This window comes from Opisthorchis viverrini (assembly GCF_000715545.1).
Source record: "Opisthorchis viverrini unplaced genomic scaffold opera_v5_3, whole genome shotgun sequence".
Taxonomy (NCBI): Eukaryota; Metazoa; Platyhelminthes; class Trematoda; order Opisthorchiida; family Opisthorchiidae; genus Opisthorchis; species Opisthorchis viverrini.
This window is the reverse complement of record NW_008751659.1, coordinates 5,286,533-5,308,078: the sequence shown is the minus strand read 5'-3', so window position 1 is coordinate 5,308,078 and position 21,546 is coordinate 5,286,533. Positions and strand designations below refer to the sequence as shown.

Here is a 21,546-nt window from a genome sequence, read left to right as displayed (position 1 = left end):
TTTTTTTTTGTAAACCATCCTTCCCTATATAGGGATATTTTACGATTGTGACGGAAAGCACTACAGCTGTTGAGCTGGAAGTCCGCGTTTCCCGGGGGACGCTTCTTCCTAGAAAATAACGACGCTCTTTTTCGAGACACATCAATATGCTCCAGAACCTAGGGACAGCTGTTTATGGGAACTGAAATACTACAGACCAGACAGAGCAGTACGGTCAAAAGTCTAGGCTCACTGCAGCTTTCTGTTTCAAAGACTTCAAAATTCAACAAAATATGAGAACTACATCCATGCTCCAGAACCTAGGGACAGCTGTTTATGGGAACTGAAATACTACTGTACAGACAGAGCAGTACGGTCAAAAGTCTAGGCTCACTGCAGCTTTCTGTTTCAAAGACTTCAAAATTCAACAAAATATGAGAGAAGAACTACATCCATAAGCAAAACGAGTTGTCACTGTGTCAAAACCTCTCGAATAAAAATAAGCCGAACCAACCGTTGGCTTCTTTATATATGGAGGTATACACATTGGGACAGTTTCCCGAGGGTTAGGTTTTCCTGAAGATTTTGCATGTTCTCTTTGCTGTTTTTCGGTCTTCGACTGTTGCTCATGCTTTTTTACTTTATCCTGTTGTTCTTGTTCACAGATTCTGGCCCTCCACAGTAAGAGATCCGGGATCCCATAGCGATGCATCCACATCGGGAAGAATGGCTGATCTATCAACGCGGTAATCATTGTCAGTGCCAGCAGCACTTCTTCAGAGGACCCCTGGAGCAGGACGATGAATGGCGATTAGATTGCAACTTTCCACAGTATCGGCATTTTCATATAAAAAGTGTCCTACGTAGCAAATACTCTTATGCAGCTACACTGCTTAATGTGGCTGGAAGGACATTCAAAGATGGATCGCCTGGACGACCACTTTCTATCTTAATCCAATGAGTTTACCTTGCAAACGCAGGTGGCATGGAGACATCACAAACGGAGATTTGGCTGGGTTCCAGGTGAGTCTCTCGCAAAACCAGAGTAGTTTGCAAATTAGTGTATTTCGCTCAAGGTTGATTTGGTTTTAAGGTAGTCAGGTAGCCAGTCCATGAGATTTCTTATGATCAGCTGACTTTATCAGTGCTGGGTGTCCGTCTGAAGTTCCTGTTTGTTGGTTAGTGGAGGTGACATTTACACTTACGACAGATTGATTAGGAGTGGGGGTAGGTTGTCATCATGTTGAATCCGGATTTCGCGGCTTTGTTTTTCCGGTCTAGGACACCATCATGGATAATTCACAGATTTTGTTTGTCTATGTGCGTCAAAAACTGCCAGGTTTATTGGATTGGGGTTGGGGGTGGTTAAGTGAATCTTACCATTCTAGTGATGAGTAAACCACCTCGTGTCATCTCGGCTGATCTAAAACCACTCTCCACACGCTTGCCAGTTCTACGCCCTCTATTCTAGTCAGACTGAGATGCTTGACGATTTCCACCTCCTCGGTTACCAGTGGCTGTGGTGTTAATCTTATTCTCCATTTCAAAATGCCCACATTTTCTGAATCTATCCTATGCCCAGTGTCCAGTGCATGCCCTGCCATTGCCAAACCTTTGACCGTCGCCTGATATCCATATACGTTTCTCTGTGGTCTGCTAATGCCTCGCTTTTTCTCACAGATTATGGTGCGCAGTCGCATGGCTGTCTGACCTACATAAACCTTCGTATAGTCGTTGCATTTCATTTTTTAAACACGGTCTCTAGTTCTAAACATTGTTGAAAGTACATCAGCATATAATGCTCTTGGGTGTACTGAGGAGCAGTTTAAGACCGCACCACTATCTGTTGATTTCGAATAAACAGTCCGTTTTAATTTCTCACCGAACTAATGTGTCATGAAACAAAGGAAGTGTAGTGTACCCGATGTGGACTCTAGCCTCATGCTAAACTTAATGTAAGAGTCTAAATTGTTGAGATATTGAAAGAATTCGTTAACCGTATCACACTTTATTACAACGAACGTATCATCTACGTAACGCCAGGAAATCCACGGTGGACACTCGAATTCGTCTAAAGCTTTCTGTTCAAATTTTTTTATGTACATGTTGGCCTAAATCGGGGAGACTGGAGATCCCTTGTTCTGGAAAGCACATAGCTGGATAAAAAAAAGAGTGAATGAGGTTTAAAAATACTTTCGAGCCATCAGCTACGTGAAGCGTTCTCTGCCAGTGACAGACTTCTCGCTACTTCCTGAGCGTCCACCTCAGGGACATTCGTATACGTGAAGTTGATATCAAAGTTAACGAGAATCTCCTGTATGTCTAACGAATTTACGTCATTCAGATGAGCTGTTATTCTAGACGACGTTCCATTACTGCACTGTTTTGTTTTTAATTTATGGGTAGGCAATGTCAAGAAAACCGAAATAAACCCTCACTCCAGGGAGGAAAGCATAGCTCAAAGAAAACAAGATAGGACTCCCGACAGACTCCCCACAAATTTCTTAAAGGTAGTGCTCGTGGGTGAGACCATATTGCACTTATGGCGTCTTAAAACATATAAGAGCTGGAGGCATTTCATGGGAAGGTACGACTGTTCTCATGTTTACGAATATTCCACCGTTTATTTTTCTACACCAGACGGCCTCAGAGAGAAGTGGTCCCAAATGGAAATACAACTGGAACACGTCACGTCTGCATTTCTGCTTCAGTAGTTTGGCGGAACTCACCTAAGCCACCGTTGAGTCATGCAATACGTACAAAAATGACTGACTGTGGAAGATTTTGTACCTTATGCTGAGCTAGATGGTTTGACACCTGTTTTCAAGGAATTATCCGAAGGTTCACATTCCCAAATGACATAGAAATGCTAAGCATATACCTTTTTTCAAGAATCAGCCACCTGTCTACAGATCCCACTGGGCCTAATAGTGATGGAGCCGCGTAAACTTAAAATTGCGCACACATTACGCTTCGACAGGTGATCATCACAGGACAATAAATGCAGACGGCTTTGAGGACAAAGGTATACTATTATTACCCACACCACATTTAATGACATGAGCATACCTGACTGAGCGCATGAACAAGCATTTGAACGAAGTGCTCCGTCAAAGCTTGCCCATGGCATATGTCTGCCTCTCTGTTGGATTCGTCAGATTCTTGTTTTTGCGGTATTTGCATTTGGTAGAGCACGATAAAACCGGTTCTACAGCGGATACTTCTCGCAAGGATTTGTAAAACTCTTATTCTGAAGTATCAGTAAGACATAAAGGACATATCATTTAGCTCAGTAGAACCTCGCTATTGATAAGACAAAATCAAACCAGCTCCCGTTCCCATGATATAGTTAGATTTAAACAAGTTAATAAATGCAGGTCGCCAAAATTCCGATGAAATAATAAGCAGGGCATCTGATAAGACCGGAAAAGGCACAACGTACAGAATAGCTTACTGCTAAAATGGCGAACGTATTTTCTTCAATGACCTTTGCGATAAAGTCCCGATGCTAATTAATATTGGATAAAGTGACACTTTAGATTGCATAAGTGGTGTGATAATGTTGCTTAGTGTCAGCTTACTTTATGATGTTCCCAAATTTTGATTTGTAAGGAGCTCTCAACAATAATCATTCTTAAGCACTTATTCAACAAAAAAACAATAAATAACATTTTTTTCTTTCTCACTTCTTTCCAAACACTACCGTATTTTCCCTCTAGGTTATCCACTTCGGAGGGATATGCCCTAGGATTTTCCCCAGGTACAGGTTGATCACCTGTGTTTTGTCCGATATCAGCAGTTATTTCTGAGAAATGGTCATAGACTGTTTTCGAGCCTCTTGAGCGGAACCAGACAGCTAGAACGGCTAAGTTCAGGTCACATTCTCAAACTCCCAAGATGCACATGAAGTGTAGTAGTTCACCAAACGAACCGCACATAATCATGCTCATATATCATCTTTTGTATGATTTTAATTCAGTTCGATAGTGAACTGCAATGTACTTCTGTACCAACACATTCAAGAGCTATAATTACACACATTTTAGTCTTCTCAAACTACTACTACTTTATGAATATAGTTATTTACAACAGTGATTAGCCCCTTTCGAATGTTTTCGCCCACACAAGCACTCATTGCTCTAGTAGCGATGATCGAATTGATGAAATAGCGCAGAGCGTGCTAGGTGAAGCATAACGGGGTTCGATAGGAGCTATCGTACCGAAAGCCCGAGCTGAGAATAGCAATAATATGGAAGTTTCATGGATTCGGATAATCTAGAGTATAAACCTAACTACACACCTCTCACACCTCTGATCTGTGTTTTCGCTCGAGAATGAGAAAAAACAAGACAGAGTCGGAACTTCCACTGTAAAGCATGAAGTCCACCGTTTCATGGGCTGTGAACTAAACTGACAACAGTCGCAGGTAACGGCTGCTGGGTCAGATATAGAATCCCATGATTATGCGCAGTATGAAGATTCTGAGTTAAATCTGCTGCCAAGAAGCCGTCTTTCCCGGGCCCAGATAAACAGTGGCATTCGGCAAAGAATACGAGGCAAGAACAAGCGAATTTCGGCAAATCACAGTCGGGTGAATAAATAACGGATGAAGGCTGGTCGATAAGAATAGCAAATTTGATAACAGCCGACTGTGTACAGTTTTGTGGTTACCCTACATTGCGTCTTTGAGACGTTCAGTGTGAAGCGGGAATAAACCTTTATCACTGGTCAGCAGCCTGCTTACTGACTTTCGAACACCACACAAACAGACTTTAGATATATATGTGAACACACTGAACCCTGCGAGTGTTCGAAAATGCCTAAGATGTTACTCCGAATCAATGCAAAATCCATTAGAATCACAAAAGGCACTTACATCCGATAAAATATTGCTACTTGAATGATTCGCTTTTTAAAACATTGGTGATATAATATGTCATCATCATCATTGTCAGCTGTAATAACCGCTTACTTGTCGTACATTGGTTGTAGCTACCACAGTTTCGTCCACCGATGCTTTGGCGTGGGGGTGAGGGTGGGGTAGATAGCTGCGCAATGGAGGCGAGCTGATAAATCCGTGCGTAAATACAGCACTGTCAAATGGGGAAATTGGGAAGGGAGCTTTGGATTGAAGGCAAGAGCTTGGATGCATGAGAGCCATTGAGGGCGCGACTGGGCCACATCTGACAATGTCTCTAACCATTGATATGGCCCGTCTCGGGGTTCCCATCCAGGAAGACAGCAGTGACCAGCACAGCTGAGTTTGCCAAGTCACTGTTTGACCGCCTCCGGCTCTCTTCCATCCTTCACATCATTGTGCGAAAAGACCCATTCGAGGAATTCGGTCGACTGGCATACGCAGCACGTAGCCAAGCCAGCGCAACCGATGCAGTGTGATCATTTCATCTATCCAGGGCGAGTTATTTCCCCCGAATACCATTCGACGAACTTCAGCATTGCTAATCCGGTGTTCCAACCAGACTCGGCAATGCTCCGAAAACATCGATGCAAACACTGAACGTTTTTTGGCGTCCTCGGTGCGCAGCGTCCAGGTTTCTGATCCATATGGTAATAAGGAGCGCTCCGCAGCATTGCAAAGTTAACCTTTGATGGATAAGCTGGTGTCACGCCTACGCCACAGGTGATGCAGGTTCAAAAAATCTGCTCTGGCCTTCCCTATCCGGATGGAAATATCATCTCTTGCGAGACTACCGGGACTGATGCCGCTGCCCAGGTAAACAACTTTGTCTGTTGCCTCAATCGGTTCATCCGCAAGCATGAAGCTAGGGCTCGAGTCCACCCAGTCTTGCAGTAGCACTTTACACTTTGCAGGTGTGAAGCGCATGCCAAACCGTGAGGCGGAATCATCTAGGTTATTTAATATTGTTTGCATTACCACGGGATTAGATCCCAGAAGAGCTATGTCGTCTGCGTACTCGATATCTGTGAGCGGTACCATATCATCGTACTGCCTAGTGAAAGGGTTTAGTAGCAAAACACAACGGCAATCTGTGTAAAAAAACCTATTTCACAATGAACACCAGGCTCTTACCTTATCTCCGGTTGTGCGGTGTTAATGTAGATCTCTGTTAATACCGGTATGGCCAACGATAGTAGCTTTGCAAGTGGTGAGCTCAGAGATGTGTTAACATCTCGTTTGAACCCTACAGTTCGGTTACATGCTGATTTGAGTACAAGGACTTACTAGCTTCCGCTTCACGAAGTAAGTTGACTAAATCTTTATACTTGTCGGCCGCAGGGGAAGCACGCTCTAATGCGGCCTCCAAAGCTTTCATCGCCAGCTGAACAGGAGTTCTACCATAACAGTCACGAATTCGTGGATTTGCAACTGAAGTCTCTGTTAAAGGTCCGCCATTCTCTCCACCAAGTCCCAACAAGCTGCGCGCGCATTCCAGTTGTCCAAAAATCGTTGCATAGTGAATTGCGCATCCAGTGAGTCCGGTGTTCACGTCTGCGCCCCGATTACACAACGCCACGGTAGCAGCTCCGTGGCCAGATGCGATGGACCAGGAAAGCAGAGGCTGTCCTCCCGAATCCATCCAATATCCGTTGATTTGACCACACTGTAGTACTGACAATAGATCCGCTGTGGGGTGTTGGAAACATCGGTGAACAACGAGGTGGGACAACGAGTTGCACGGTAAAAGCGGCTTGAAACCACATCGGCAAATTCGATTTGAAAGACTTGTAGAATGTTAAAGATTTTCTCTAGTTTTTGGGTTCAAGGTGCATGAAACTGATAGCCAGCATTTGTGGTAACAGAGTTAAGGGTTTTAGTCGCTCAGGCAAACACCGTAGGATTGCTCTAAAAACCCTTGTGCAAGCAAACAACCTGGTATTTCTTCTGTAAGCTTTATCGTAAAACAATGAGCTTAAAAGCTTGCCGTGTGATGATCATGTGACGGCAAGTTCTATAGAATACTTACCTCTGCTGTGAAGTGGACCTAGGATTATTGGGATACTATTAAAATTCGAGTCAGCAGACGCGAGATATACAATACAGTCAGTGTACAAAGCATTGTGAAGTGAATCTGCAAAAATTCTAGGTACTAAAAGAGGGGTTAAATGACTTGTGAAAAGTATTTATTCAAATTAAAATCGGAATTTGATGTAGATCTACTCACCAGGGGTCGCTCTTTTCTGAAAGAGATCATTTGGCTTTTCGAAATATGTCTGGTCGCAGCGGTTTATTACAACTTACTTCTTTTAAATCACTTGGAATCTCAGCTGAGATGCAAGCCGGATTTGCTGGTCAGAGCCTAAGTGTACTTCCATTGGTATATCGCCTTGTGTCTCTTACTTGTTCCTTTTTACCTTATTATTTTTTTTAAATTTTTACCATGCCAGTTTACCTTTATCGTTCGATTATAAAACTATTTCCAACGCGGACGATCCAAAACCTAGCCGAGCGAATTTCCCGATTTCTTTAAGTACGCTTTTTATCAGATCTACTTCCCTCTGCATTGATGTTGTTTGCCTATAGTCTCTTTTCAACTATGACTCCAATCACCTCACTGAAAATTCCCATCTCTACCCGGTCATTTGGACCAAAGCTCTGTTTAGAGTATGTTGTTATCGAAAACCATAACCAAAGACGGAGCATAATATACCGATAACCATTTAGCGTTTCAAAAAAACCTTGGACGATGTCCTTGTTTTCAACAAGAAAATTACCAGAATGTCATGGTATTATAGTTATATTATCCCAGGATTGGCAGAATACTTGAGACGCACAAGTTCGTAGACGATCGTCACCATAACCACTGATTTTCCAGCGTTAAAACACTTCCCACCGGGTTGCTGGAACCTTTATACAGCAGCGGCTAATCCTCATATACCTACTACGTAATCCCAGAGTTTTACTGCCAGTATTCCTTGAGACCTTCTTTGTCAGTTCCCTACCAACACGGGGGCTGTTAGCTCTGTCCTGACACACTCAACGAAACTATTCATAATGCAGACTGTTTTGTGATACCATCCGGAAGGTCCGTGCATTTCCTGTGAATAATCAGTTCTCTGATTTCGGTTACGAGAAAAAATTACGCATTCCCCTGGTCCGTAGGAAATTTTCAAACTTCTCACATTATAAGTGAGTAGGTTTTTCGAAACATGATAGGCAGTCCATTGTAGTTTTGGCGAAAAAGCTACCAAATTCGCGGACTACTTACCGGCCATATGTTAGGCGTTTACAGAATTCTTAAAAATAGTAAAAATATTGAAGGTAGTTTTGGACGGCATGGGCTGTGGTATAGGTTTTCTAATTACCTGGATATTTTTCTTCCACGTATCTCCCCTACTTATCAGTTCTCATGTCCTTCATCTAGCGTGGCCTAACACTGACCCGTGGCCCAAAATGTATACATTATTTTACTTACTAATTGATCCGCACAGGTACCTATATTGCAGTGTAAACAGGGACTAATTCGTTTTGGTAATAAATCATATCAATTGTGCAGACGATAACAAAAACTACCTTGTTAATTAGGACCCGAAATTTTCTGATTATGAGATACTTTGGACAAGGTTGATCACGACTGAGATCACTTGATCTAGGACGAATACGATATTAAGATAAGATTCCAAAGGACCTTCGAAGTGTGTTAACCCACAGTGCGCATGTCTTTAGTACACATTATTTCTACTGTGTGGCCAAGCATTCGCAAGTATTTTGAGAAGGTCTTACCCCACGTCCCATGCATCCAGTTATATGTGAAAGCAATGAAGCCATTGTTTACGTTACCTTGTTGAGCGGTTGGGAACAATATACTCCTTGTGGGTGGGAAAAGTAACAAGTAAGTTATACATAGGTATAGGCATCTCCGAATGATTGTGGTAAGCTAGCACTAAGTGCCTTCCCCCTCCCACCTTTACTCTTTTCTTTACAATAAGGCTTTCAAGTAAATCATGGTTGTACGGCAGTGAAGCATCGGCGTTGAGCACTGATGTCATGCTGTCGATGATGCTTATGAACCATATCTAACTAAGCACTTTACCGGACGCTTGGAATTTGGTACAGGCTAAACCATTCTGATTCTCAATAGGGCAAACTGGGATTTTAGCGGCCGGCTTCCGTAAGCAAGGACTTTGTTTTACTGTGCATACGTCAGTTGATCGAGGGTATTTGGAAAAAAATGTACATTCAACTTACCCATGTTAGCCCGATTTGCCATGCTATTTGTAAGCCAGTAATGGAATCTCTCCGAAGCTAATTTGCTATCGTCAGCTATGCCAAGGTGATCAAATCCTTGACGAGCGGCAAGAAATAATGTTTGACTGATCTGAGGATTGCCGCTACTATTCGTGGAGTTTCCAGAGGACGAAGAGGTGAACGAGGGCAAACACGGCAAGCCACAACGTACGTAACCGGAAATCTGATCAGCCTGTTTGGGGCTGAATAGCCTAGCACTGAGACAGGTCCTCCACACAGATCTGGCTTCCTCCTCCTCGGGTGCACTCTGCTTAGCTGGTTTTACATTTAAAGCCACTGGCTTTAACAAGCCAGGCTTGGACTCTCTGTTCTCCCACCCATCTTTCTCGAAAGGTTCGGTGGGTGGTTCGGAAGACCCGATGTTCAGCGGTTCATAGGGAAGATTCATTGCTAAACTAAGTAATCCTTCGGAGAGATGGAGTGCTGGAAGTAGCACATCGGCATAGCCACTGTTTTGGAGTTTTGTCGGGGAAAAAGCACGGAAGGAAGATATGAAAAGCATTTGGCAAACAATTGCACATCAGATAGTCAAAAATTTTGGCGGTTTATCTTTAAAACACCAAAATATATGGGAAGAAAGGCTGTAGTGACCAACGAAAACTCAAAATAAAAAGTCAGCGTAGACCAATAAAGGACTGACTACTTTATCCTGGGTTTCTTGCCAATTTCAATCGGAAGATGCCGGTCGGAAATGTCAGCTCAACAAGGCGAAGAAGTCAACATTTCCGATCAGATTAACCACAAAAATTATGGGTAAAATTTGCCCAGCTCATCATTACGAACTGAAAAGTTTCTTGACAGCATGAAGAGATTTAGGATTTTTTAAACTGGGAATCCGTCCTATAAGTGAGGTCAGCTTATGCCAAAGGTCAAGAAGCATTGTATGACATTTTCATTCTTACTGGGGATAGCCAATACTGGGCATTTCACCAAACTCGCAGGAGATTAGAACTTGCGTCCTCACCGTTGATGGTTGAATGCTAAACCACGCGACTACAACCGGGTGATCAGTAGTGTGATTAAGTCAACTGAAGCCTGTCTACGTTGAAAAGAACAGTGGTTTCATTCTTGTTTAGAGCATCTCCCAGATCTCTCGGGTGGTCAGAACTAACAGTTGTTCAGCAGGTGACTGAGCGCCAAACGATCGGCCCAGATGCTGTCGTTGATGACTTGAAAGGTTCACTGATTCTTGTCAAAAAACTGTTCTCAAACTGTCTCACAGCCATAATTCAGGGCTTGCATAATTCAGTGATACCTGCCAACAGGTAGGCAAATTATGACGGGACAGGGAGATGAATGCGCCTTCTGACTTCGCGGATGAGGTTCACGTAACTCTGTATATGTTTGCCTGCAAAGTTTACAAAATATGGTCATCAAGCGATAAAACTAGCATTCGTGCTGTCCGCCTCTGTCCAAATATTCCGTTGAACCCTTTGGATCAGTAAGCACTTTTGGTGTTTCTTGTAGGTCGGCACTTCTTCCTTTTTCTTTTCCTTTTGTTTCTTCAATTTAGGGACCTTCCCTAACCAAACTAATGTGGTTGGTGGAGATCGGTATTAGCAAGCTAACCAGAAAGAAACCAGTGGATATCGGACACACTAAGGACAAATAATCTAAACCAGCAGACAGAATTACAGTAACTTGAAACACTATAAATAGAACTACTGGTGCGGATGAACAAAAGTGTTCACTCTTGATGGATCGCAGGCCGTGTGTCCTTGTTTACAGCCCTAAGGTACCAGTGAAAGAAGTAAAGTGCCTAGATGCGAAGTCACTTACTAGCAGGTGCGGAACAAGCGGTTACAAGCTAGTATAGACGAAAGTAAGCATATCCTCTGCATTGTTTTTGAAAAATGGCTGCTGCTAAGTGACTCCATGATTTCTATAGTAATCTTCACGTTCCGTCAGATACGGGGTGGAGCCAGAACACAGAAAGTATACTACTTGCACGCCTCATCAGTAGCATACGGCGTTACCCTAGTATTGGGAAGGTGAGTGGTTTTCTTCGTTTGCTGGAGGTCATGTGCCAGGACAAACAGAAGTGGCTCAACCTCAAACATAAAGTCTCCATACTAATGCTATAATCCTTGGTTTGATTTTTACGAAAACAGGTTTAAGCGGATAAGCAGTTGGTAAAGAAGTTTACTAATACCAGTGCGTACGTTTCGGAAATGGTGTTCGGTGCATTAGCCTCCTTTGACCTGTAGTTCTCGGTTAAAGCTTCCAGCGCATGTTGAAATAGTCGGGATAAGGATGGGCTTTGTGCAACCGTGGACAAAATTTTCGATGGACCTTGGCACAACTTCAAGAGCAAATCCACAACGACCATGGCCAAATGACCTGTCAAATAAGTTGTGTCCTTTTCCATCCCACCAGAACAAGATCCGATGAAGGTAGTTTCGTCTGTGGGTCAGAGTGATGTAAATAGCATAAAATAACGGGTCATTCTTATGAAACTAACATTTACCCGAAAAATATCATCCGAAATAGTATCAGTAAGAACTAAGATCCTATAATTTACGTTCTTATATTTGGGACTTCAATATGAGTAGTCATACAACTAGGGACAACTTCGTTTGTCTGGATTCATTGTTACATTTTAGACTTTAACAACTGGAAAGAAGGTTTCAGTCTTGTTTCCTTTATCCTGTTTACCTTTGATGGAAGATCTCTGCAGTTTTGGTACACTCGAACATCCCTTCACATCTGGCATCAAAAACAACGAATCCTCGTTCAAAATATCGTCCATGAATGCACCCTAAAATTCATAGATTTAAAGATTAATATCAAAAAACATCTTTTTTTGGATTAAACTGAGACCCTTCGGACCGGTACCTTTCTGATTAAGGCGTTTTAACGAAATCCTGAAGTTGGAACTTATTATTACGGATTGATTGATATTGTTTACATAAAGTTAGTGATTATAGAAGTAACCGTTGTATCACTAAGGGTTTTTGATGAATGAAGTCTGATGCTTAACCGTCCAGATAAATTCATTTATTTGGCTCTCCTAAAAACTCGATCTTCTTTTTGTGGGTGTATTTTAAGGGTGAAAACCAAGTACTTAAACTTTGAAAGTAAGCGAACTCTCCCAAGCTTTAACCGTCATAGGCGCACACGGACTGCCGTGCGTCATTATCTCCAAGGTGATGTGATGTATATTTGTCTCTATCAGTGTCTACAATTTATCAGCCTTAGTTATCAAAAACTTGAAAGTTTTGTTATACAGGTTTAGTTTGCCTGAAAAAATAGCAGGTCATTCCATTGTCTGAACTGTTTAAGGTACACCTTGACGTTTACTTATCCAGGCTGTTTTATGTTTTATGTTTCCCTGACTGTCCAAGTAATTTGATGCCTTTGAAAATGGTCCTAGAATTCCCACTCTTTTCAGCTGAAATGCGCACAGTCCTTCCTACTGGGGATTTCAGACGTGATCCCGGCCACTTGTTGAACACTTGGCTGTTTAGTCACAAGAGGCTGATCAATACTGTGAGTCGCTCTCACTTAGAAAGGTAATGGCAGCACTCATCCTTCAGTCACGGAAACCACATCACGTGGTCACGTGCTGATTGGCTCTCCAAGTGACAAATTCTCAGAAGAAAGTTTCACATAGCTCGTAAAATCATTATTTGTCTGAGCTACTTATTGATTGATGGTGATGTGAGGAGGTTTAGCAATTTCCAGTTTACCTGTACCCGCAATCGGACCATCAGTCAATACTACACCCCTCCATTTTTTTCCTAATGCTGCGAGTGTCTACTGCACCTGACCGAAATTCAGTTTCTTTGAGAACGAGTACGCAACATCTAATATTCGCATATTCGTTATCGAGATTTATCCAGACGCACCATAGCTGTCTCACATAATTACATTTCTGGAGTAACAAGGGTTGACCGTGTGCAGAAATAGAATAATAGAGTTTTCTGCCTGATTGGCAGCCTTTTTGGCTTGCTGGGAAAATATCTGAGTGTAAAACAAACCAGAAGCTAGCTAACTGAAGGGGGTAATATTATGCCGCTTCGGCCGGCTTTTAACGAGGTCTTCAGAAAGAACAAGTCTTGCTCATGCTTATTCAGATGGCTTTCGTTTCAGCAGTCATTCTGCCGCCGCGATACGAGCACTACTTGTTCCAACTAAAGCAAGAAGGCCAATATTGGGACGCCAGATAGGAGCTAGCCGGTAAAGTTCCTACCAGTCGCATGGACATGTTTTTGCCCGAACAGGTAATCTTCGGGATCGACGCTCTGTACGAAAAGCCTCGTTTGACACATCAAGTGATCGAAAGAACCAGGACAGTTACTGAGATATCCTCGGCCAATGATCAATCGTACCTGATACTAGACATTTTCAAGCAGCTGTTCCGCAGGTGGCAAAATGAGTCCACTTACCACTTAGTTGATGTTGATTCATATGATGTAAACATATTTCTAGGCCAATAGACTTGGGCTGGCTGAAATGACAATTCCAGTGAGTATAGTAGTAATATCACTTTAATTCCTTCGGCGATTATGTGGCAACTGCATACGTTGATTTCCGGAGTAACAGAGTCATAAGTCTCATGCAAATCACCAAACCTCTCGGGGTGTATTGAAACTAGTATGACAGTCTCAGAAACAACTCTGCTCATTCTGTCCCCAAACCCAGCAATTTTCACCGTCGAAGAAATTTACAAAGATTCGATTTGTCCTTCCGTTCTTTCGTACAAGTTGTGTAAGATTTGGTTATCAAATGTAAGTGACTTTGACTTCGTCACCTCCCGAACGTAAATAAATGCTGAAGGATCTGTTTGAACATCTAATTCCAAACAAATTTAAGCAGGTTGATTAAAGTTCTACCAAGTTAGTGATAGTAATTATTTTTAATGCTTGTTTAGCTTGTTATCGAGAATTTTCTCTTCATGCGTTCCCGCGACATCACCTCTCTAGTAACGCTCTGTCGTGATGGTATCGCTATTGTTCTTTCGCAGACTGATCTTCCACAAGACGGTACAGCTTACAAAAGAGTACTTTGTCAAGCTAGCAAGTTTTGGTGGAGCTGAAAATTTCAGTTAGCGACAAATGCCAAAGATATGTCCACTATATTCCTTCACAAACCGGAGCTGGGATTATGTGCTCTCAATGGGTTAGATAATAGAACCGCGGAGATAAGAGGCGACTATTTCCTGCAGACAATCATTTACATACCAAAAAGATATTTGCTCAACATCGAGCATAACACTTTTTCAGAGGAACCGATCATAAAGAACAGTGGCTAGCTTACCTTCACAATCCTTTACATCTAATTCCGGCGCCGTTTTGAACTTTTTCTTCTGAGTTTTATTCAATGATGGAGAGAGCAGAGACAGAAACCTGTCGACCAGGTTACTTTTTGAAGTCAATCGTTCAAGTAAAGACCATGAGTGTGGCAAACGGTTGCATGCGCAGAAAATTGCATGGAGGCAATCTAGTCCACCACAGGAAACCTGAAGATCACGATGGGAAATCAGTTGTACAAAGCCAGCGATCCATTTTTGAAGGGAAGAAACTAAACTTGGTGTTGGGCCTGATGACTTCCAGTTTGTACCCCGGGTTGCCAGTTCCTCGTGCATCCATAAATCCAGAACATTGGCCAATCTGGTGACCACAAACAAGCCAGAGCTATACACAAAATGAAAAATGACAGTAAAAATTATCAGTGTATGAAAAAATATGGGAAGAATAATTTTAGACTGCTCCATGGGTGAAGATGACATCCACTGGGGGAGTGGACAATCAGCTAAGTGTAATTTCCGGTTTGCGTCACAAGTCAGTCCGAGTATTATTAATTCAATGTTGGAGAGCAACTTAATGTGCGAGGCACAATGAGTCGGACGAATGTTCGACCTTATCCGCTGATATTAGAAAGGGTTACCAGCAAACCTCGTCTAAGCTAATCTATTACCTTCAGGTATTCGGTGACCGAGAAATGTCAAAACTACTGGCGCCAAAAACAGTACACTCTACAAGTTAACCCTGGTTCGAAGAGTTAATGTCCCAGTACTTGCCCGAAATAACTAAATCTCAATGACCCCACTGCAATACGCTACGTTATGCGTAAGATTAGGAGGCCCAGATAGAAGAGGCGAGGCCAACAGCCACCTTAGCTTAATTGGACTGTATTCGAGCCACCATTTTATTGCCTGATCACCATGATGTCCTCAAGGGGTAAAATACCATTCACTGTTTGGCTTAAGAATTTAGGTCCGTTTCCCATTATTCGCCTGTATTCGTTTCACCTTTCGTTATCGCTTACCCAGGACCAAGTTGATACTGTGTATTGAACGAAAACTGAAACGTGCGGTCATGATGCCAGTTTTAGTAGAATGTTGAAAAACACACATTTTTGGACAACCCATTTAGAAACTCACGCAATGAGTAGAACCTAAATTGCGGGCTTATTGTTGAAAGTACGCTGGGAATTGAGGACAGAAACTAGCAGTGTTAAACTCACACCCAAAAAGCCAAATGACATCTCGCAAAGAGATTACGGTTTGCTATGGAACGGGTGTTTTTCTTTGGGTACTAATGAACTCGTAACCGGGTGGTTGCCAGCTACACAGAATAGGAACCACAAAGTAGGATCCATTTTGATTCATGCAAATAATTTTGAGTTGCCACATCCAGTTTTGTATCCAACAGCCATCACCAGTTAAACCCATGGGTTTGTATTTTTACAGGGGTTCGTCCTTGGGGCTTTATCCCTGATTCTTGTTTCGTACTGGTTTATTTAGATAGTATAGACATCTCTGATACTTGAGGTGTTATGCATAAACTTCATTTGTAAGCTTTGATGTTGTTGTCATCTAAGTTCAATCATCCCAACATGTGACTAAAAAAGAAAGCAAATAAAGTGAGAGGTAGGTAAACTGTATCCCTGTAAAATGAAAGTTATTTGGACTCCGTAAGTTCTGATAAATTAATCATCCAATCTACGATCACAACAGTAATTACTCTGTATTGAAGTTCATTTTTGTTGGATAATCCACACTTCCTGCTTTGAGTTAGATTTTTAGATCTGGATAATATTTACTGGCATCAGCAGCATCACCCAAGTTTTCTTCACAGTCCATGAATGAGGAAGCAAAATAAGGAAATGAAAATTGTGAGTAATTTACGGAAGATCCTTTGGGAATTCCAAGTTAATTACTGAGTAGCTCCACATAGGCCCACATCCCTGGTTCCTAGTAAGGTTATCATTTTCTCCACGTGACGAACCCTGGTTTTAGCTGACTTACGTCTTATTCGGACGGTTATGTGATGGTAAAATTCCAGCACCATATGTTGGTTACTACTTGGTTCTCCGCTAGGATTCATAACTGACCACGTAGAAATTCAAACTACTCACCAGTAGTCAGATGTTTTCCTGACTTAGTTGGTAGAAGGGTGCAACCCAACTTGCACACCTGACTGGAAATCCTCATTTTCTACAAAATGACCGATGAGTGGGCAAGTTTTGGAAAAAGCCCAGGAATTCTCAATAAAAGGTTTTATACCCGACTGATTTACGCCTGCTAAACATGTCCCACTAAGGAAGATAGGGCCTGTTGGCCTAAGCAGTTTGTGCTTGATTCTCTTATTTACTAGTTACCATTGTGAATATATGACAAGCCTGTTTTAAATCTGCTAGAACCTTATTCAGGAAATATTAGAAAGCAAGAATCTAACATGAAGCTCTGAATAGAGTGCTTCTATAAAGGTTGGAGATTCATCTGTCGAAAACACTCAAGAGGAAAGTGTTCGAACCATCAGCAAAGTAGTTAATAAGTTGACGAATGACCTGGGTGGAGAAGATGAGCTTAAGTGTGTTATCTACATCGTGATCTCATTGCTGTTTTGTGCGACAAAACCCAGCTTACGAATTTAATCGGTCTTTTGTGATGTCTTTCACCAACTGCATGTGCTGCAAAAGGCAGTCTTACACTACAGTTGCTACAAGATATTGGAACATATTGTCTCCGCGGAACATGCCACTCATGGAGCCTCTGAAAACTCTGAATAAATAAAAAATTCAGTTCAGCTTTCCGTCAAATCCAAGGTGATGCGAAAACCAGCGTATTTTTTGTATTAAAAGGGAGTTAAAAACCCTAAGGATCGTACAATTTTAGAACGATTTATGTAGGCTAAAATTAAAGCGAAATTCTGACGAGGTATTTTGACTGCACAGTCGGTCAAACAGATGAACATATAAAAGATTGTGTTGTTTTTTGTAATTACGCACCATATATACTTTCAGGATAATTGTCGGAAATTACTGTTCAAACGTTTGAGTATACCCAGCTACATCACTCTCCTAATACCAGACAAACGGTATTTTGCTATATGTGGTTTCAAAAAAGTGCATGTATAACGTGATTAGGCCAAACTAGGTCACTCGGTTCAATTGCCTTTGATAGCAAACTGCCGTTTAGCTCTTAGCCGAACCAGCCTGAATCAGCTATTGTTGTTGATACCACAGTAATCATGAAATCGGTGGGTGCATGGGAAGTTTGTCGTATCATAAGGCACAGAAAGCAAAACACATATTCTTGCCTCATTTTTTAAGATGGGCATGGGCGGCAAATTATTTTTACCATGGCGTTAGTGTAACATGCTTGATCACGTAGGTGTGGTACTTGAATGTGGAGGAATATCACCTTTTTCTATGATATTTACTTGGACCACGAGACAGATTCAACGGTGGAAATGTTCAGCTGTCTGAGCTTAATTTGCATTATTATCAGAGGAATACAAACTAAATCTTTGGGTTCAACAACTAATGGGCTCAAACCTAATTTCTAAAACTTTTGTCGGGCTCTTAAGATAATACGATGCATTTGGCTTACAAGTGTTACTGAAACCGTTTTAATTTGCCGTCCGGCAGATGAATTTTACCATTCGCTTTAGGACAAAATGGATTGTTCTCAGTTGAGACTTCCTCTAACCCACGTAGAACACGCACGATCAATTATTGTTTAGGTAAAGTTGGTGACAATTTTCCACCATTGTGCGCAAACTCAAAACAAATTACAGTCAATTTATCTATTTAAGTCATTAAGTAAATCAGCTTAAAACGTATATTCTAAAACCTTACAATTAATCGAGGTTAAATTCCACCAGAAAAGCAAACTGTGGCTTTATAAACGTACAAAGCCTCATAACATGGCAAAAACTCAGTTTTAGGTGAATTCGAGTTAATTCACCAAGCTTTACAATAAAAAATTTAGGTGCTGATGTCAGTGACATTTAAAAACTTAACACGCATTCTACAAGTGACGTGCAGAGTGATTGTTTTGGGGTGAAGCCAGAAACCGACATATTTCTTCTTCTTTAGTTACGCGCAGCGATTCAAAAGAGAAAAACACCGGTTGAAGCTCATGCCTATTCGGAGTGAGCTGTACTTATGCATGTTTCAAGTGTGGCCTTAACTTATGCTCATGCGGATAAACAATAATTTCTCATTCTTTCGCAAAAGTCCAAAGCCGATTTAAACATTATAATGATGAGCTTTTCTGCACTTCATCATTATTATTTGTCGCCTTTTACTCGTAACGTCAAATCTCAAACTAATTTTTTAAATTTTTTTGGTGAAGTGCGCAAAGACCCTCCACACAGGTAGAAAAGTAACGCGACCAGCTTGATTACGCACGGTGTTATCACTATATCGTCACTGAGCCAAACGTTCGATCGGAATTGCTTTTAACTGAAAGTAATTTCTCGTGCTTTAATGAGCATTGTAGCCAGTTTTCACAAAAAGGTGACACAGTTTACTTGCGCTCCCTTTTCTTGCAGACCTGTGAACAGTATCCACAATTTGTTCAGCCAGAATAGGCATCTCAAAACGTCAACAAATGGGGCAAACGTGCCAAGCAACGCACGCCTAAAGCACCCGATTCGAGACGTGTGAGTATTTAAACGTTGCTGTGCGTGAAAAATGTGGTCGGCCTGTTTTCTGCCTCGAACATCGTTCTATTAACTTGCTGTGTCGGTTAATGTATGAAAATGATTAGCATGACACACGTTCATAATTGGTGGGGAATCGTTTAACAAGATGTAGGTAGTTCTTGAGGTGTAGAACTTAAACTGGTATCAGTTTGATGAGCATTTATGCAGATATCCCTATATATATTTTATTTTTTGCGCCTCATAAATGCTAAGGGGCATTCACTGAAACTGGGGATGGCCCGTCTGGCGACTACCGACTAGCGATACAAGCAGTTCTTGCGGGACGGACTGTGACGCATTCAGTGGAAATATGTTTAGTGAAACAGTGCGCATCATTACTAAACATGACTACTGAAGGTGAGAGTCGATCCTGATTTATATGACAACGATGTCCTTCATCAACCGATTGAAAACAAAAGTTATTTCGCATTAGTCTTTACAGCAGGTTTTGCACACACCGCTCGGGTGAACAACAGATCTTGTGCAATTCTACCTACCGAACAGTGTCCACATGCAGCAACTTCCATGAACTAGAGACAAATTCAAATATACTTGAAATGCTCTTCGCAATTTTTGTGATGTTAGAATCTCGATGCAGCAATTCTTCCAAAAGCTTAAATAAGTATTAAGTTTGGGGGCAAAATAATCCATTTACTTTTATTATTTGTTGCGCAAGATCATTCTCAACCTGCACACTCAGGTCACTGCTTTCAAGGCGTATGCATATTGCGCAAATAGATCCTTCGATTTCGAATAAGTTGGCGGAACAGTCTAGTGGCAAAATCTGGGCATAATAGGTTAGCACCCGAGCGGCTGATTCCAAGACTGCAGGGGGAGTTTCGAATTCCGTGAAGAGCCTAATGAGAACAGGTATGAAAGAGCTTGGAGGGAACTGTTTTTTCAGGTTTTCTGCGCTTTCTGTCTGCAAAATCAATAAGCACAACTGTTCTAGGGCAGTAAGTTGCAAATCTGCTGTAGTTTCTGTGCTATTCTGCAGTAAATTTAGCATAAACAATGCATTTTCATTCGCCATTCGATTGTGCATATCAGTTATCCCATTTAACGCGATATCACACTACGCTGTACAAACAGCCGCCTATAGTCGAACCCAGCCCAGCCTCGTGAATTGGTGCTTCAGTTCTGTGTTCAAGCTATGAAGGTTAATTGGAATACCCGTCTCAATTGTGTTGATACATTGACCAGTGTTTACTGACTATCAATAAACAATGTCGAAACCAGTATAACCTGCCTCTCAGACGTTCTTTAAGATTTCGGACACATGGTTTTACACGGGGTCCCGAGTCAGGCTTTTTTCTGTATCAACAGCTGCACCCTATAAAAAGCCCCCGTACCCTATGTTTTTTAGACAACAGTTTCTCCTATCTTTAGGTCGGTGAAATCATCCTTGAACTCCCATGGGGCTGGTCAATTTTCCCCACAGCAGCCCGCATCGGTCGTTTGGCTTCCGTCCACTCAACGGTCTACGGTGAGACGCCTGCGTCGGTGTTTGCCTATGTGCAGAGCAATACGTTGTCCTGTCCAGCGCTTGGTTGGTATCACTCCACGTTCTAATACAGAATTCGCCTCCATCCTGATTATTTTTTATACCGAACCTTGGTTTTTCGAAGTCCTTCCTTCAGCAAATTTGGCGGCCCAATCTGCTGCAATCTAGCAAGCTCTTCACCTCATTCTGGGTCAGCTTTTCTCAGACACACTCATCAAATCCATTCCGCAAATACGCATACTCAATTGCCCATGCACACACATACCTGCACATACTTGCTCCAATATACCTCTTCTCTAATGACCTCGGCATTAAGATCCTTCCGGGATAAGAAATATCTTCCCGAGACCCAGATGCTGGTGCTGTAACTGTAACCACGCAGCCACCATAGTTGAAGACACGCACTCCGCCCTGCTGACCCTAAGGTACGCGCGAAAGACAAGGAAACTCTCGCGATCTCATCCATAGGGTTGCACTGGCTCATGTTGTTGCTTGAATGGGGGTGAGGGATATGATTCTGCTGAGCCAAGCGGTCTGGGCATGTTGCACTTGAAATCAATCTGATGGCATCCATTTAGACTATCTGAAACTGTGCCCCCTAAACGTCCCAGTCGCGCGAGACCATTTACGATATGAAGCCAACAAATGAAGAGTGCCCAGAACTCCTTACCTACAGTCGAGGCGGGAGGATGAATTCATGCTCTCTTCACTGATAGCATGGCCGCAGGCTATTGACACGCCGAAATTGAGTTCGCCGAAACTATAGGGTTTTCGAAGTTGCCATTTTTATGTGAAGTTATTCTAATCAATTTGCACCTTCCCGTGACATGTTGCACGTAGCATTTTTTTTAAATGAGCGAAATGTCAAGATCATTGACCATCGCCGATTTGGATTT

The 21,546-nt window shown here is 42.1% G+C and overlaps 1 protein-coding gene across 1 annotated transcript in view; it reads right to left on the bottom strand.

Annotated features, from left to right (window-relative positions):
* Positions 1-20,155, bottom strand: part of T265_12529 (hypothetical protein) — a gene marked incomplete at both ends in the record, with an annotated part of 43,829 nt that extends 23,674 nt beyond the window's left edge. The window contains 8 exons of the mRNA XM_009164165.1: positions 494-766; positions 3,049-3,229; positions 6,148-6,586; positions 9,149-9,657; positions 11,371-11,611; positions 14,468-14,844; positions 19,644-19,759; positions 19,802-20,155. Of these exons, the coding sequence (XP_009162429.1) occupies positions 494-766; positions 3,049-3,229; positions 6,148-6,586; positions 9,149-9,657; positions 11,371-11,611; positions 14,468-14,844; positions 19,644-19,759; positions 19,802-20,155 (2,490 nt within the window). The remainder of the gene's footprint in view (positions 1-493; positions 767-3,048; positions 3,230-6,147; positions 6,587-9,148; positions 9,658-11,370; positions 11,612-14,467; positions 14,845-19,643; positions 19,760-19,801) is intronic.
* Positions 20,156-21,546: the final 1,391 nt, after the last annotated feature.